Raw genomic sequence first — 16,276 nt, forward strand, 5'->3', positions numbered from 1 at the left:
AATCCCTCTTCTTAGCTTGTAGATGGCTGCCTTCTTGCTATATCCTCACATGGTAGAGAGATTGTATCTTTATTGTCTATTCTTATAAAGTCACTAATCCCATTCACAAGGGCTCCACTTTCATAATATAATTACCTCCCAAAGTCCTCACCTCCACATATCACCACACTGAAGGTTGGGGTTTCAACATATGAATTTGGAAGGACACATTTAGCCCACAGCATCCATATTTATTAGAAATAGATTTTTTTCACATGACCAATTTTAGAAAATATTTTTTCCTTCTAGTAAACCATTTTGTGATATAAAAGGTAAAGAGAGAATTTCTACTGTCAATAAAAGTTATGTGAGGACAAGACTTATCTACTTTCCTTTCCAGATCACCCCAAAAACAAAAAGGAAAAAGAAGTGATGTTAAAGAGGAAAATAAATGTTAGAAATCTAGGAACAACTTTAGCATTGAACATTTACTCAATATTTTAACTTCAACAATTTTACACAAATACTAGACTAGGTAAAGAGGGTATTATTTGGTACAACTCGGAAAATAAACAAATTTTCTATTTTTTTCCACCATCTTTTCCACCAAAGCAAAACAGTTATTCTTACATTAATCTTGTTTTACTTTGCCATGCCAGGTCTTCAAAAAAGAGTTTTCAAATAAGTAGGTTTGGCTTATATAGCCATGTATTTAACCTTAAATGAATTAAAACATTGATCGAGAAGAAAAATTGGGGGAAAAGGTGCCCAGAGAATAATTATTGAACAAATGACAAACTCAAGGGAAAGGTTTTTTCTTTTGGAACATAAACTTAAGTTTAAAAAAGTTTCCTTAATAATCTGATTATCATTGGTTAAATAGAATCCCTTCTCATTATTGTAAGTTCTGCATGATCTTAAAGATCAAAATATTAGGTTCTGAAAAACAACATGGAAAGTTATGTGAAGTACAAACTTAAAAACAAAATAGAACTCTCTTTATGAGGTTACTCATTGGGGAAGCTATCACATTTACTTTGAAGCAGCTAATGCTTTTTCCCAGATATACAGGCAACATTCCACACCATTAAGTACTCCTTTGAAACATTCTCTTCACTTGTGTTCCACCACACCAGTTCCTTACTTTCCTTCTAGCTCACTGCAGTCCTTCTCAGTATTTTGCTGGTTCTCCCCTTCTCTGCCTTATGTTTGCACACCTCCAGGGCTCAGTCCTTTTCCACCTTCTCTTTTCCAGCTGTACAAAGTGATCTCATCCAATGTCACAGCTATTCACTAATAACTCCCAAATTAATTTTGCCACTCGCAACTTACACCTAGAAATCTAGACTGGGATATTCAGCTGACTACTCAGTATCTCCAACCTGACATGGCGACGACAGAACTCCTGATTCCACACTCCTCCACATCTGTTCTTCTTCCAGTATGCCTCATCTCTGCATCCCAGAACTCACCCAGTTGTTCAATCCAAAACCTAGGAGCCGTCCTTTACCCATCTCTTTTCTTCTCCTGATACCAAAGTTACCAGCAGATTCTGCCTTCTCTACCTTTAAAGTAAAGCCGGAGCCCTGGCTGGTTTGGCTCAGTGGATTGAGCGCCAGCCTGTGAACGAAAGGGTCACTGGTTCGATTCCCAGTCAGGGCACATGCCTGGGTTGTGGGCCGGGTCCCCAGTAGGGGGCGTGTGAGAGGCGACCACACATTGAAGTTTCCCTCTCTTTCTCCCTCCCATCCTCTCTCTCTAAAAAAATAAAATACATTAAAAAAATAAAGAAGAGCTGGAATCCAATATCTAACCAGCTCCTCCTCCTCAACCACACTACTCTAAGACCCTTGCCTGGAAAAGTAAAATAACCTGACTACTCTCTCTGCTTTTATCCTAAATCCTCTTCAGTCTAACTTTCACACTGCAGTTCCATATAGTTAAGTCTAAATATTGTCACTCCTCTGTTCTCAACCCTTCTAATAGCTCCCCATTACCTATCCATTCTGGGCTAAAAGGACCTTCATGAAGCACTCTCTGGCTTTCCCGTTTCATTTTTTACCATTCTTCTCCTTTAATCACTATGTTTTAACCTTACCGGCCTCTCTACTATTCTTTAAACAGGCCAAGTAAGTTAGTATTTTTAAGCCTTTTCACTTGCCTTTACCTCTGCCCAGAATGCTATTTCCCCAAATATTCACATGGCTCATACACTTATTTCACAAGGGCCTCTGCATATGTCATATCCTCAAACAGGCCTTTTCTAACCAATTTATCTAAAATAGCCACTCTCTCAACATTCTGTCCCTATTCCTTGCTTTTTCTTCACAGCACCTTACTTTATATATTTACATTTTTATTGTATGTCTTCTCCAATGGGATATGGTAAATTCCACAAAAACTGGTACTTTGCATTGGTCACAGCTGCATAACCAGCAAACAGAAGAAAACCCGGGACACAGTAAGCACAACAAACATGTGTTGAATCCAAAAATGAATACATGGGATTCTATTCTGAACATTATCTAATAATATAGTTTAGGGTTTTGTTTTACCTTAAAAGAAAAAATAAATAAATACAAAAATGTGTCCTAAAGTCAAAAAGTCAGCTTGATTTCTCTCAAATGATACAAATTTTTTTAAAAGAGGGAGAGTCACTCAGTAGCACTGTAGCAAAATTTTATAGTAAATTTTCAGTGAGATACTCTAGCTATCATAACATTTTTTAAAAGCTTCAGAATTATCCCTGAAAATGAAGTTGCAGTTAGTGCCTAAATACTTAAAATGCAGTAAATACATATACACACACAAAATAGAGCAGTTCTATGAAATTAAACCAGTAATAGGAATGTTTTGTTATCCCATAATTCTCTTCCCTTCCTTCTCTCATCAAACTGCTACCAGTGAAGGCCAAGAAATCAACCAACTACTTGTTAACTTGGAGTTGGTGCTATTGTTCACAATCAGAAAAATGGCGATATTCATAGAGGTTTCATAGAGGCAGCAGAATATTTTACATAATTATGTCTGTGGCTTAACTGCTGCAGTATATTGCCTGCCGTCTTCCATCAGGGCAGATTATATATCACAAGAATGTGAAAAATCCCACCACATATGGATATATCTCTCTATATAATTTGGAGAAAAGCAGAGCCTGACAATTAAATCATTTTTCACCAGTGAATTAAAGAATCTAGATCTTGAAAAACAAAGCCGTATCAAAGCTCTTCTGGGCCATGATCGAAGGCCAGTCCAAGCACTCCCTGAGGATGGCAGTCTGTTGGGGAAAAGAATATGGAAACTCAAGGTGAGCCGCCTGGCCTCTTTGGCAACAAGAAAGGAATCTAGTCCAGTATACTTGGTTTACTTCTGTCAGCATTCGTTTCATGTTCATCATGGGGTTTTTGCTGTCTGATCAGGGGACAGAAGAACGACAAATACTACTTTGTATGAAATGTTTCAAGCCTTGTAAGCCCTCTGAAAATAAATAGTCCAAATACCCGTTCCATTTCTTTCCCTGTAGGCACAAAAAGCGGAAAATTACTTATTGAATATGTACTCTGCTTATTCTCTACCTTCTCTTTTTTGTCTAGGAAAAGGTCCCAATATCCAGGTGCACATACCAAGAATTAGCTCAGAGGAGATATATTCATAACTGAAACTCCATCACTAAGTAAGAGTCAAACCAGAAAGTACCCAAAGTTTAAGGGCTAAGCATTCCTTTTATTATGTTCACAAAAGATTTAGCCATTCTACTATGTAATTATTGGGAAATGAAAATGGGTCATCACTCCCACCCTCTAGGAATTTAGCATCTAAAATTGATGAGACAGGAGCAGTCATCATTTATATTACTGCCTATATTAAATACGTACACATCAGAATTTCTAAAATAATGAGTCAACTATGTCTGGGTTTGTTAAATCAGCCTTATCATAATCACACTTTGAATACATCGACTGTACTCTAAAATGAGACACATGGTCACAACAATAAGTCTAATTGTGAATAGTTATATTTTTAGAGAAGATTATAGGTAGGAGTGTCCCACTCGTGGCCTGCAGGCAGCATGTGGCCCAGGATGGCTATGAATGCAGCCCAACACAAAATCATAAATTTACTTAAAACCTTTTGTTTGCTCATCAGTTTTTGTTAGTGCTTGTGTACTTAATGTTTGGCACAAGACAACTCCTCTTCTTCCAGTGTGGCCCAGACATGCCAAAAGGTTGGACACCCCTGCAAGTGTATGTGCCAATAACTTCACATAAAGGTCATGGGAATGAATTCAGAAGGTAAACACTTCACTTTGAATTTGTGGAGGCAGCAGACTTAGGATCTGGGGAAAAGTTGAAGTATGAAATCTTTTGATGAAATGAAGCTGTATGAAGTCCCTAAACATGATAAAATAAGTTTATTTACCCGAATGGAGCTCACATTTACTGTCTTTTCTTCTGGCCATTCCTTAAAAAAACAAAAACAAACAAAACAAAGAAGTTGGGCCATATGAGGATGGAAAAACTTAATTAGCAAAATTACCAGAAAATTAAGATGGCTCTTCACTGATTTGTTTACTACATTCTATTCCTACCATCACTCTTGGATTCCTTTTGAATAAATACTTACTATAACCTTCCATATTTTTTTTCCTAGAAGCACAAAGAGAAGGAAAATAAAACCACAGTAGATAAAGTTGAGCACCATTTTGCTAACCTAGAGCCTCATTTAAAAAAAAAATTCTGTGTTCAGCCACTGCAGTGGAGACAGAAAGTATCAGAGAGAAGGCTTTTTCTGAGGAATGAGATAACTGAACTGAATCTTGAAGGATGAGGAGGAAGTATGGTGAGGCTGTCTATGTACACAGTAGATTCTAGAGAACTCTGTAATTCTTTATGAAAATTCAGATCATTGATTCCCTGGTCTTAACTATCACCTACTGTATTTCACTGAAAAGCCATCAATTCTAACAAACAATACATTTTATACACTACTAAGTGAAAACTTTGCTTATTAATCAACATATAACACAATGCCTTTTCAACACTTAGAATTTTTTATTTTGTAATGATTTAAAGAGTTTTAGATATAGGCAGATTTTGATCATATATCATTTTTATAAACCTGAAATGGTAAATGTATACACAATTAAGTGGTGAAAATGTTTCTAAAACTTCACATTCAGAGTGCAACTCTTCTGAATCACTTTTATATGTAAGAGTTGTGGATATCTATGTTTGTTCACCCAATAGCACCCTCTGTGCTAGAGGGCTCATGATGCAACATTTGTTAAACGGAACTTAAAACTACTGGTGCCGGGGTCCTAGTTACATAAAGCTAACATACTTTTGGAAAGTATGTTTCAAGAAAAGTCCAAAACATGTTTCACTGCTTCCCTCCCCTCTTCCTCCAAATCATTTGGTTTTTGAGACTGAAAATTGTGCTCCAATAGTCCCCAATTTTTTTCCCAAAGCTGCTGACAACCATTCTGCAAGGTCTGATTATGGCAATAATCACATTCTAAAACAGCAAATGACAACTATATCATGATTACTGTCTGGCTGACATCATCAAAAGCATCCTGATCTCTGAGAAGTAAAAGAAAAGGAAAAAAGTGTGTTTTTTCAACTGATGACACATAGTCCACACAGATGAATCCCATATTTACTTCCCTAGTTCCAACCTATCTCCTGAGCTCCAGGCTCCTATTTCAAATAGCCTGCTTAAATTTCTTCCTGGGTGTCTCACAGGCATCTCAAACATAAGGTCAGAACAGAACTTGGTTTTCAACTTGCCTTCTCCCAAAACCAAATAATCTCTTCTGTTCTTTCATCAGTATTCTTCTGATTTACAAATGGAGCCACCATCAACCCATATGCTCAATTAAAAAAAAAAACACTCAAAAGTCCTTTTCTTTTTCCCATTCCCACTTCTAATCAAGCTATCATCAAGCGCTGTCTGTTCTACCTCTACAGTATATCTCAAATCAGTCCACTTCTCTCCATCTCCACTACCACCACTTACATACAAATCATTATCAGTATCTCTTATCTAGACTTCACCAATACTCTCCCAGTTGTGACTCCGCAACTGGGACCTCCTTTCTTTTCTTTTATAACTCTATCCTCCACAAAATAGCCAAAGTGACCTCTATTAAAAATCAACTCGGACCATCCTACAACCCTTGCTGAAAATCTTTTGATTGTTTCCCATGGCACTCCTAATAGACCTGTGTCTCTCCAACCTTATTTCATTCCATTCTCATTCTTGTTCCTTAAGCTCTAAGCTAATCTGGCCTTCCTTTTCTCCTTCAACCCCTTGAGCTATTTTACTATTCCCATTGCCCGTAATCTTCTTTTTCCACCTATTCCTAGGCTGGTTTATTCTCATTTTTTAGAGGATATCTCAGATCAAATGTCATTACCTTCTTGAACACCCATCCACGACAACCCTTAAGTCACTCTCTTTCACTCCACCCTGTTGATGTCTTTCATAGCCTTTATCAAAATTTAAAGTGTCTACTTATTTCATTTCTTGCTTATTGTTTATCCCTATTAGCATATAAACTTCATTTGGGCAAATACTATATTCCTAGTGCCAGAAGCACAGTGGACACTAAATAAATATTTGTTGAATGAATAAACAAAGAAACAACTAGCTATTAATTCAAAGGTAATTTATGATAAGAAAACCTAGGGCTCCAGAATTTCCTGAAATGTAAGCTTTACAAATATTCAAAATATTTCAACTCAAAAAGTGAGCTGACCTCTGTGATACTGAGAACTGATTGGTCAAATTAAATTACTGAATTATGTCTCTAAATCTGGCTAATTTGAAATATTTACAATGTGACAATTCATTAAAACTGTAAGAATTAAATTGTACTAACATGGTATCAGAAATTATTTTTACCACCTCAAAAGTAGGATACTTAGATAGTGAACCGTTTGTTGGTGATAATCAGGGCTCAAAAGGCACTATTTTAAGAAAGGCTGGCATTAAAGCCTAGTATTTTCAGAACCATACTGATATATCGTTTACAAAAATGGCAGTTTCACCTTCTGCCAAATACACTCTGTGCCACTACAATTTAACCTTCCAGAACCAACTTTCCTTAAATATTTTTTAAAAACATTTTTTGATTTAAAAAAATACATCAATTCCTGATCACTCAAAATAAGTTTGCTTACCTATGTCCAAGTTGATAATATTTACTACTATAGAGACTGAGTCTTATAACTAAGACACACATGCACAGTTGAGAGGAAAAAAAAAATTATGGAAATGAATTCTACTCTATCTATGATTCATTATACTCTTTTCCAAATAAGAACTGGATGCAACTGGGTTGACAGGGTATGATAAATTGACACCCATCCTTTGATAGCAGTAATGTAAATCGATATAACTTCACTTGATGATACCAAACAAAATTAAAAAAATTTATACCCATTTGAAAGGAATTACACTTGAAGCACTTTTAACCAACATACACACCTGTGTATGTTTGAAATGATACATATAGTTCAAGAACATTCATTAGAGAATAATTTAATAACAAGATTAGAAAAACATTAAATGTTCAACTTATAAAATACATGCTTATCTTAGATCCATATAATGAAATACTAGAGACATATTTATGTACAAATATGAAACACAAGCCAAGATATTAAGTAAAACCTCAAGTGCAAGAAAAATATGTATAGTGAATAGTGTTTAAAAAGATCATTTACACAGTATAAAATATGTTCCTAGAAGGATATTCAAGAAACTGAGAGTAATTGTTTTATCATAAAAAGTGTCCCAATGGAGCTCCACTTCCAGGATGAGATCATAAGAAATTCTAAGGACCTATTTCCCAGCAAGAAAGCAAAGCTGGCAAAAACTATTTTTAAAAACCCAGCAGTTAAAGTCTCTGGAAATTGTCCTACAGGAATACAACAAACATGAAAATGTTTATTCAAGAAAATCTACTAAAATGCCATTAAGAAAAGCAAGTGTTTGGTTCATGTGAGCCATGACCTCTTCCTTCCCACTGAGTGTGGCTGAATGGTCAGGACCGCAAATGCCTACATTAAAAAAAAGAGGGAGATCTCAGTTTAATTGTCTAATGTACTGACTTAAAAAACTAGAAGCAGGAGAAAAAACTAAACTCAAAGCAAGAAAGCTGTAAATAATGAAGATTACAGCAAATATAAATGAAATCAAGAATATAAAAACAGAGTCTCAAACTTTCTGATTTAAAAACTAACTAAAAAGTGAGGGGCAAGAAAGCAGAGGAGCGAATGGAAGTCACACTGACCTCCTCCAAGGACCAATCTGGAATTATAACTACGCTGTGGAGAAATCACCTGGAACAAAAAACTGAACAATAGCGGGAGAGGAGCCTTGTACCTCAGACAGACAGAAGAATCAGCTTTAGGACAACCTAACAGGTAAAGAGTGTGGTAGAGACTCGAGAAGGTGGGCAGGGTGCCCATGGGCGGGAGCACCAGTTGGCCAGATGGATCCCTCTGAGAAGAGTGGGGTCTAAACCATAAGCGAGGATCTCCAGCCTACAACACCAGAGCCCAAAATGTACACAGATAACAGCCAGCTGCGACAAGTGGCAGGGTTGCTCTCTGCCAGCAGCAAGTGGCTGGAGACACAAAGAGCCATTTAAAGAACCAACACATAAATTTTTATTTGCAGCCACTTACCCTACGCTCCGGCAAAGGCGGGGACAGAGTGGGCTAGAGACGCCAGAGGAGAGACTGGGGAAGGCTTTGGGGAAAGAACTGAGAGAGTAGCTGGCAAGATCCTGGTGCTGACTCCTCCCCGTTACGGCAGCAGCCATCTTGCTGAGGCAGACGACACCCCTGAGCAGCAACAGCATTAGAGGGCCCAACAGCCCCGCCTGCAGGAGGGAGTTGGCCCTGGACTGGTAGTGCGAAGCCTAACTGCTAATTGCAGAGTGACAGCCACAGAGAGTATATCCTGGGCTAAAAGGGGCACAGAGTGGGCTAGAAACACTAGAGGAGACTGGAGGCGAATGCTTTAGGGAGTAAACTGAGAGTAGCCAGTGGAATCCCGGTGTTGAGTCATCCACCATACTGAAGCAGCCATCTGCCTAACGCAGACCTCTACCCTGAGTGGCAGCAAAGTGAGAGGACACATTAGCCCAGCCCCGAAGAGGGACTCTGTCCCACCCTATGATGCCGAAGACTGACTGCTGAGTGTACAGTGACTAGATTAACAACAGAAGGAGACAGCCAGAGACAGTAGATTCCTGAAGTTTCAAACAGACAGCCTAAGGTCAGACAAGGTCAACATCTGACATCATCAGAGGCAGATCCAGAAAGGAAAAATAAGGGTAAATACTAGAGGCTACTGAGACGAAATCCACTATGGCCTTCTCCATGATCTGTGATATTTTCTTTACTACATAGCTTTTTAACATTCATTACAAGGTCCATCAAGTTTGTGCATATTAAGTCATTAGATTTTACACTAATAGTTTATTTCTCTCCACTCTTGTAATACTTTTAATCACTTTACAGCCTTATTAATACTGGTTCATTTGCTGTTGGTAGTGGAATTGCAGGGGGTAGTTATTTTGAGGATATGGGTTTGTTTTCTGGGCTTTGTGGTTTCGTTATGGCAGCACCTGCACAAAAACACACAAACATGGTGGGCAGAGTGACCCTCAGTCAACTGGCTGAAGGAAAGGATCCACCAAAGAACAACTAAACAACAATCAAACACCAATGGCTTCCAGACAATCAACAATAAAAAGCATAAAAGACGTACAAAGAGCAGCAAATTCAGGAGATCAAAGAGACTGCACAAATGAATCTCACAAGCCTCCTACCATAGAAGTTAACACCACAAAGTCAGGAAATCCAAACAGATAAATTTAAGAAGCAGAAAAATAAAAGAAGACTGTCACAAAAAATGGGAAGAAAAAGAAACACCTGCCAATAGAAGGAAAAGGAGGAATCCCCAGAAGGAGTACCAAATGAAATAGAGGCAAGTAAACTATCAGATACTGAGTTCAAAACAATGGTTTTAAGGAAGCTCAATGAGCTCAGTGAGCTCAGAGAGAATTACGAAAAACTACACAGAAACTATGAGGAACTTACTGAAAACTATATCACAATGAAAAAGGACATAGAAACTATCAGTAAGAGGCAAGAGGAAACGAAGTATACAATTTCTGAATTGAAGAACACAGAAGGAATTAAAATCACATTAGAGGAAGCAGAGGATAGAATTATTGAGTCCAGGAAGGATGGAGGGTCCCCATTCAAGAGGAAGCCAATGAAGCCCATTCCAAGACACATCATGATTAAAATGGCAAATAGAAAAGACAGAGAATCCTTAAGGCAGCAAGTAAGAAACAAGTAGTAACATACAAGGAAGCCCCGATAAGGTGAGCACCTGAGCTCTCAATGGAAACACTACAAGCCAAAAGGGAATGGAAAGAAATATTCCAAGGAATGAAAAGCAGAGACCTGCAGCCAAGACTGCTCTACTCAGAAAGGCTCTCAATTAAAACGAAAGGTGAAATAAGGAGTTTCCTAGACAAAAGGCTAAAAGAATACACCTCTACTAAACCAGCACTGCAATATATGCTAAAGGGACTGCTTTAAGATGAAGAAAAAGAGTGAGAAAGAGAGAGGAACACATGTATAAACGGAAAAAAAGAATAAGTACCTATCAATAATAACTTTAAATGTAAACGGATTAAATGCTCCAATCAAAAGACATAGGGTAGCTGAATGGATAAGAAAACATGACCCGCACATATGCCGCCTACAAGAGACACACCTCAGAACAAAGGACCTACACAGACTGAAAGTAAAGGGATGGAAAAAAATGTTCCAAGCAAATGGACAGGAAAAAAAAAAGGCCAGGGTAACAATATTTTTATCACACAAAATTGATTTCAAAACAAAGGCTATAGAAACCTAGGATACTTCATAACTATTAAGGAGAAAAAAATTTCCAAGTCTCTCCCTGCTCTTGGAGTTTTTGGATAGAGGGTTCCTTAACTTTGAATCTCAAGCTTACCACAATGCCTGAAATTTAGCTGGTACTCAAAAAGGAATGACTAAACACGTCTTGTAATTCAAACACACTAAATTTATGGCATTTGCTATTTCTGCCATCACAGTATTCCTAAATAAAATATAAAAATCTTTTAACTACCCTTACCTTTAGCAAAAAGGAAATAGCATAACTCAGTAGAGCAGGGTGATGAACTAAATTTAAACTGGTTTTATACTTTGCTATTCCAATTTTTTTAAAGACTTCAGGGTCAAAATATGATCCTTTCTGGAAGGGTTTGGATGTCCACAGGCAACCAACCATGGCTGTCAAATAATGATTATATTCTTGATAGGTCTTGCTGCTGAATATGAACTCTGATTTTGTCTATTGGGAAAGAAAAAAAAATATTGTCATTACTTATTCTTCTTTCCCTTCTTATTCCCCAAAGACCACATATACTGACACTTAATTTTTAAACAATGGTGACTTAACATAGGTTTATCATCCATACCTTTAGTACCAACTCATTTTTCTTTGCAGCTGTCAAATTATTACGGTATCTAAAAGGGTGAACAAAAAGAGTGAAATATTTAATATTAAACACCTTTGAAATATAAACATAAACAAAAGTATACACTTTAAATATGCACATGTGCACATACACAAATATCTAGCTGTCTAGTTAAGGTTGTAAATCTTTTATGATACATTCTCCTCAAGAAATAAAAATCATTAGAGGCTCAAATAATGAGTTGTATTTTTAAGATATGCACTTGACTGTATGTAAATTATACTTCAATAAAAAATAAAATATTTTTAATATTTCACTATTAAAAATTAATAGAGAATCAAAAGCAGTCAGTCACAAATACAGAACGTTTTTTATTAATGTGGAAAAAAGATGCAGAAGGAAAAAGGGTAAACTTACAAATGTAATCTTTTTTCATGCCTGAGAACTATTATCTAATTAGTTTTTAAACATTTTAACTTTGGCACAGACCTGCTAGTTATGCCAGAAGAGTCTACATTTAAGGGCTAAAAAGAGTAATTTCAGTCCATAAGTTAAAGAAAGAATACTTACACCTTCATATAATTAGCAACAGATCCCTTAATCTCCCAGAAAATGTTCTTTTCACCAGAAAAGCTATGTAGATCTAAACCAGATGTCAGCAAATAACTAATTTTTCTTTAAGATACAGCAATGAGAATTAACAATGCTGAGTGTAGCTGTACCATTGCACAAAAGATCCTTAACTAAAAATTTTTTAATCTATATCCCCCACAATGACATTAAAAAAAATACACAGTTAAAATAGCCTCATACTGGAAGGTCATTCCCAAAAGAAAGCCACATTTCCTATTTCATAGCCCTAGCAGAAAAAATGGATAATAATTTTATTTTGTTTAATATTTTATTGCATTACATGCAATACATTCATAGTGGTGTATTTACAAATTATAGTTAATTGTATAGTTGAAAAATGAAGATAAAATTATAATGTACTAATTCACAAAATGGTAAAAAAGGCTTTGTACCTGTGCATAATGTAACAGAGTTGGTTCAGGATACTCGAATCCACACTGAGGAGCGCAACATAGAAGATCCCAGGAGGAAACAACACCACTAATGGAACGTTATAATTTATATATATGTCACACACCTTTTGGAGAGAATATAACATCAGTATATAGATTATTCCCCAAAACCACCAAACAAGTTTACTCAAAGAATCATCAGGAGAGAATAAGCAATAATATAACATCAAGTTGGGGTGTGCCTGACTCATCAATAGAATAGTAGTCACAAGCCTGTTTAAAAATGTACCTCACCAAATATCTACCTTATCATAGAGGATTATTTTTAAAAGATCATTAAAAAGAGTTTTTTGTTTGTTTGTTCGTTTGTTTTTCCCTGGGGAGAGATTCGGAGTTGGGGAAAAAGGGAACTTTTTTTTTATCTTTAAGTTCCATAAATATTGATTTATCCTATTAGCTAGCTGTCAACCTGGAAAACAAAAGAGCATGCAGGAAGCTAGGAAAATAGATTAGCGGCTACTTCCTGGATAATAGTTCTATCCAGGCCAAATACCATAAACTAGAAGGGGGCCAGAATCATAGGTACTGGGAGAAAAAAAAACACAGTTGAAAAGTGGGAGCAGAGAGCTGAAGAAACAGGAAGGTACTTTCAACTTTTTCCAGGGGATGGGGACATATAAAGGATGAGCAAAAAGTGATGCTAGAGACAGATTTCTGTCTAAGGCCAGCATTATTCAGGAGAATGTCTATTAAAGTCACGCCTGGAATTCTCAAAAACAAATTTGTTTTCCCACTTAGTTTTATGAAAGTCACTTATTCAGGTGAGACTATAATCATTAACTTCAAAATGTGTAGCTTATTTTAACTATGTTGTTGGGAACTGCTGTCCGAACAGGGACCCCTGACCCCCAATACTATGCTAATAAGGTCATAGTCCAACTTAAGGATTGTCAATAATTTGAAATAACAGATGAGTAAAGCAGAAAGCCATCACAAAAATCTAAATAGGGTAAATGGGATGTATACCACCTTCTCATAGAAATCCAAAACAAAATGCAGCAAGAAAGTACTGTTGCTTTCCAAGCGCATTGCATTAGTGGACAGCCACCCTACATAGTGAATTAGCTCAAACACAGACTTCATGGATCCACTGAAAGTTGTCTCTCTGCAATAAGAAATCATGACAATCAGATGCATATTAGCAAAATTCTTCACAATTTCCAAGCCAAAGTTGAATGATATATAACAAAAAGATGTTAGGTATTTCAGAAAATGATCAGTATTTCAATGTATAATTTACTTCTTTTAAACCACAGTGATTAATCACAAAACCACGCAACCCTCTAGGGAGCCATTAAGATTAATTCACAGGACATCCTCAGCAGTCAATCTAGTAAATACCAGAGAAATAAAGGATTAAGCTCCAGAGTGACTTAGATAATAACCAAAGTAGTTAACATATATTGTCCAGCAACCATACCTATCAGCAAATTAGTTACAAAGTACACAAATCACAACTCAGTTTTGTCTGAATTCCTGAGCTAAAATGCTGTTAAAAATATTTTCATTTTAATTTAACTGGAATCCAATTCATTCCTAAAACTGAATTAGTAAATATTTTGGCATTTTTCATTGTTTTAGTAAAAGCCATTTTTACATATTTTATATTCTTTCCTAATCATTGAACTGTGTTTCTTTAAATCATGGATGTAATTGTTCAATTCATCCATCTAATCATCCCTGTCTTTCAATCAACTGTTGAATAGATTAGGAGAAAACCTAGAAATGTCATTTCATAGCTTTACACCCTCATCTAGGTAGCCAACAATGGTTATGCAGATAAGAAAAGGAATAGTATATTATCTTAGAGCTTGAGAGATGATAACAACTTTACCATTTCCCACCACTATGATCCCCAGTGCCAGAGAGAGCAGCGAAAGACTAGACCTTTCAAATAAGTAGGCATCCCTGTAGTCAGACAGCCATTTGCAAAACTGTATCTTAACTATGACTTTTGGCAGCAGTTGGTAAATGCAACTGAAATAATTCGAACAATGAAGATTGCTTAGAAAAGCATCCTTTGAAGTGTGTCTCCACAGGACACTGCTGGCATTTCGGATGAAACAATTTAATGTTCAGGACTGCCTCCTACTCCCCACCCACTGCAGCGTTTTTAATATCTCTGGCTCCTACCTACTAATGATGGGAGCACCCTCATCCCAGCCACTGTGCCAACCAAAAATGTGTCCCCCCACCCAGAACCACTACTGAGAATGGGTTCCTACCTTTCGTTCCTTGTAGTTTACAACTACAATTTACTCCTACTTTTTGTTCCTTGTGATTTACAGCCACAATTTACTCCCTCTTTGACAGTCATATATCATATGGTCATATGATGGAGACACTGAATTACATCCATATTCCCAAAGTAGAAGGAATTACTAAGAACTTCTAAGAGCTATATTATATAATGACAAGTGGTATTATAACAAGCAAAGTTACTTACATTTATGTCCATTCACTTGTATTAAGAATTTTAGAAAGCAAAGCTCCTTTTAAAATGCCCTCCCAAAATGTATGACACTAATTAAAAAAGGATCCTAGGATTTTTGAAAAGAAAATACAGAAATTGTAAAGCATTTATACCAAGATGCCTAACACCTTACAAGTTGGCCGAATATTATAGATGCAAATATACTATTCTTAATAGAATTGAGGTGTTCAAAAAGGTGAAGCATTTAAATGAAATTTCTTTATGATACTGGTTCTCAAACTTTAGCTTGCACCAAAATTATGGAAGCACTTATTAACACACAGATTACTGGGCCCTACCACCAGAGTTTTACTTCAGTAGGCATAGGGTAGGACCTGAGAATTTGAATTTCTAACAGGTTCCCAAGTGATGCTGATGGTGCTGGTCCGAGGACGACACTTTGAGAAGCACAACTTTACAAAATGCTTCCACTACCCACAAATGCTCCATTTCCTTCTAAATGTGATAAATGATATATAGAAGCATTGCAGTAATGAATATGAAGAATTAAAATCAGTTTCCAAAGCTACTCCCAAGAAGCTTCTATTCTCCATCCTCGTATCAATAGGTCTGGGCTATTCTTTTAACCAAGCTAACCACTAGCTATTTGCGACTGAAGCTAAAGACTCCTGTTTGATAAAGAATGTGACTGATAATGTAGGGACTTTGAACACTGATTAGATATTTTAAGATATTAAGAACCATTAATTTCTTAGGTGTTATACTGGTATCATTTTTCAACAGTTGAAATGATGTCTGGGTTTTGCTTTAAAAAATCTAATATGGAGGAGGAGGAGGTAAGTGAGAGGTGTTATAGATAAAAATGTTAACTATGTGTTGATAATTGTTGAAGCTGGATGATGGGCACACAGGAGTAATATCATACTATTTTCTTTAATACAAAATTTTTAAAACAAAATTAACAATAACGTGGCTGATAACAGAGTATAGGAGAAGCCAAAGATTTTAGGTAGGGTCAAAACAACCTAATTAGGCAATTCTTTGAAATTCGGTCTTTTACTTTCACTTTGAGGGCAAAGCATACAGTGTTAACAATAATCAACATAATGGAACATTCAATACTTTTTTTTTTATTCCAAAGTGAAAATAAATTAATGTATGTAACCAAAATACATCAGAGAAACATAAAAAACAGAAGTACAGCAAAATTACAGATTTTCCTAGCTAGCATCAATATTG

The 16,276-nt window shown here is 36.3% G+C and overlaps 1 protein-coding gene across 1 annotated transcript in view; it reads right to left on the reverse strand.

The window, feature by feature from the left end:
- Positions 1-3,394: 3,394 nt before the first annotated feature.
- The window catches only part of CENPI (centromere protein I), a 46,815-nt gene continuing 33,933 nt past the window's right edge, over positions 3,395-16,276 (reverse strand). Inside the window, exons 15-20 of the mRNA XM_054572263.1 lie at positions 13,573-13,708; positions 12,544-12,668; positions 11,519-11,567; positions 11,173-11,391; positions 4,399-4,440; positions 3,395-3,496 (exon numbers count right to left, since the gene is read on the reverse strand). Coding sequence (XP_054428238.1) covers positions 3,395-3,496; positions 4,399-4,440; positions 11,173-11,391; positions 11,519-11,567; positions 12,544-12,668; positions 13,573-13,708 — 673 coding nt within the window. The remainder of the gene's footprint in view (positions 3,497-4,398; positions 4,441-11,172; positions 11,392-11,518; positions 11,568-12,543; positions 12,669-13,572; positions 13,709-16,276) is intronic.

The sequence above is a fragment of the Pteronotus mesoamericanus genome, unplaced genomic scaffold (genome assembly GCF_021234165.1).
Source record: "Pteronotus mesoamericanus isolate MK-2021 breed Mesoamerican mustached bat unplaced genomic scaffold, CSHL_Meso_final contig_227, whole genome shotgun sequence".
Classification (NCBI taxonomy): Eukaryota; Metazoa; Chordata; class Mammalia; order Chiroptera; family Mormoopidae; genus Pteronotus; species Pteronotus mesoamericanus.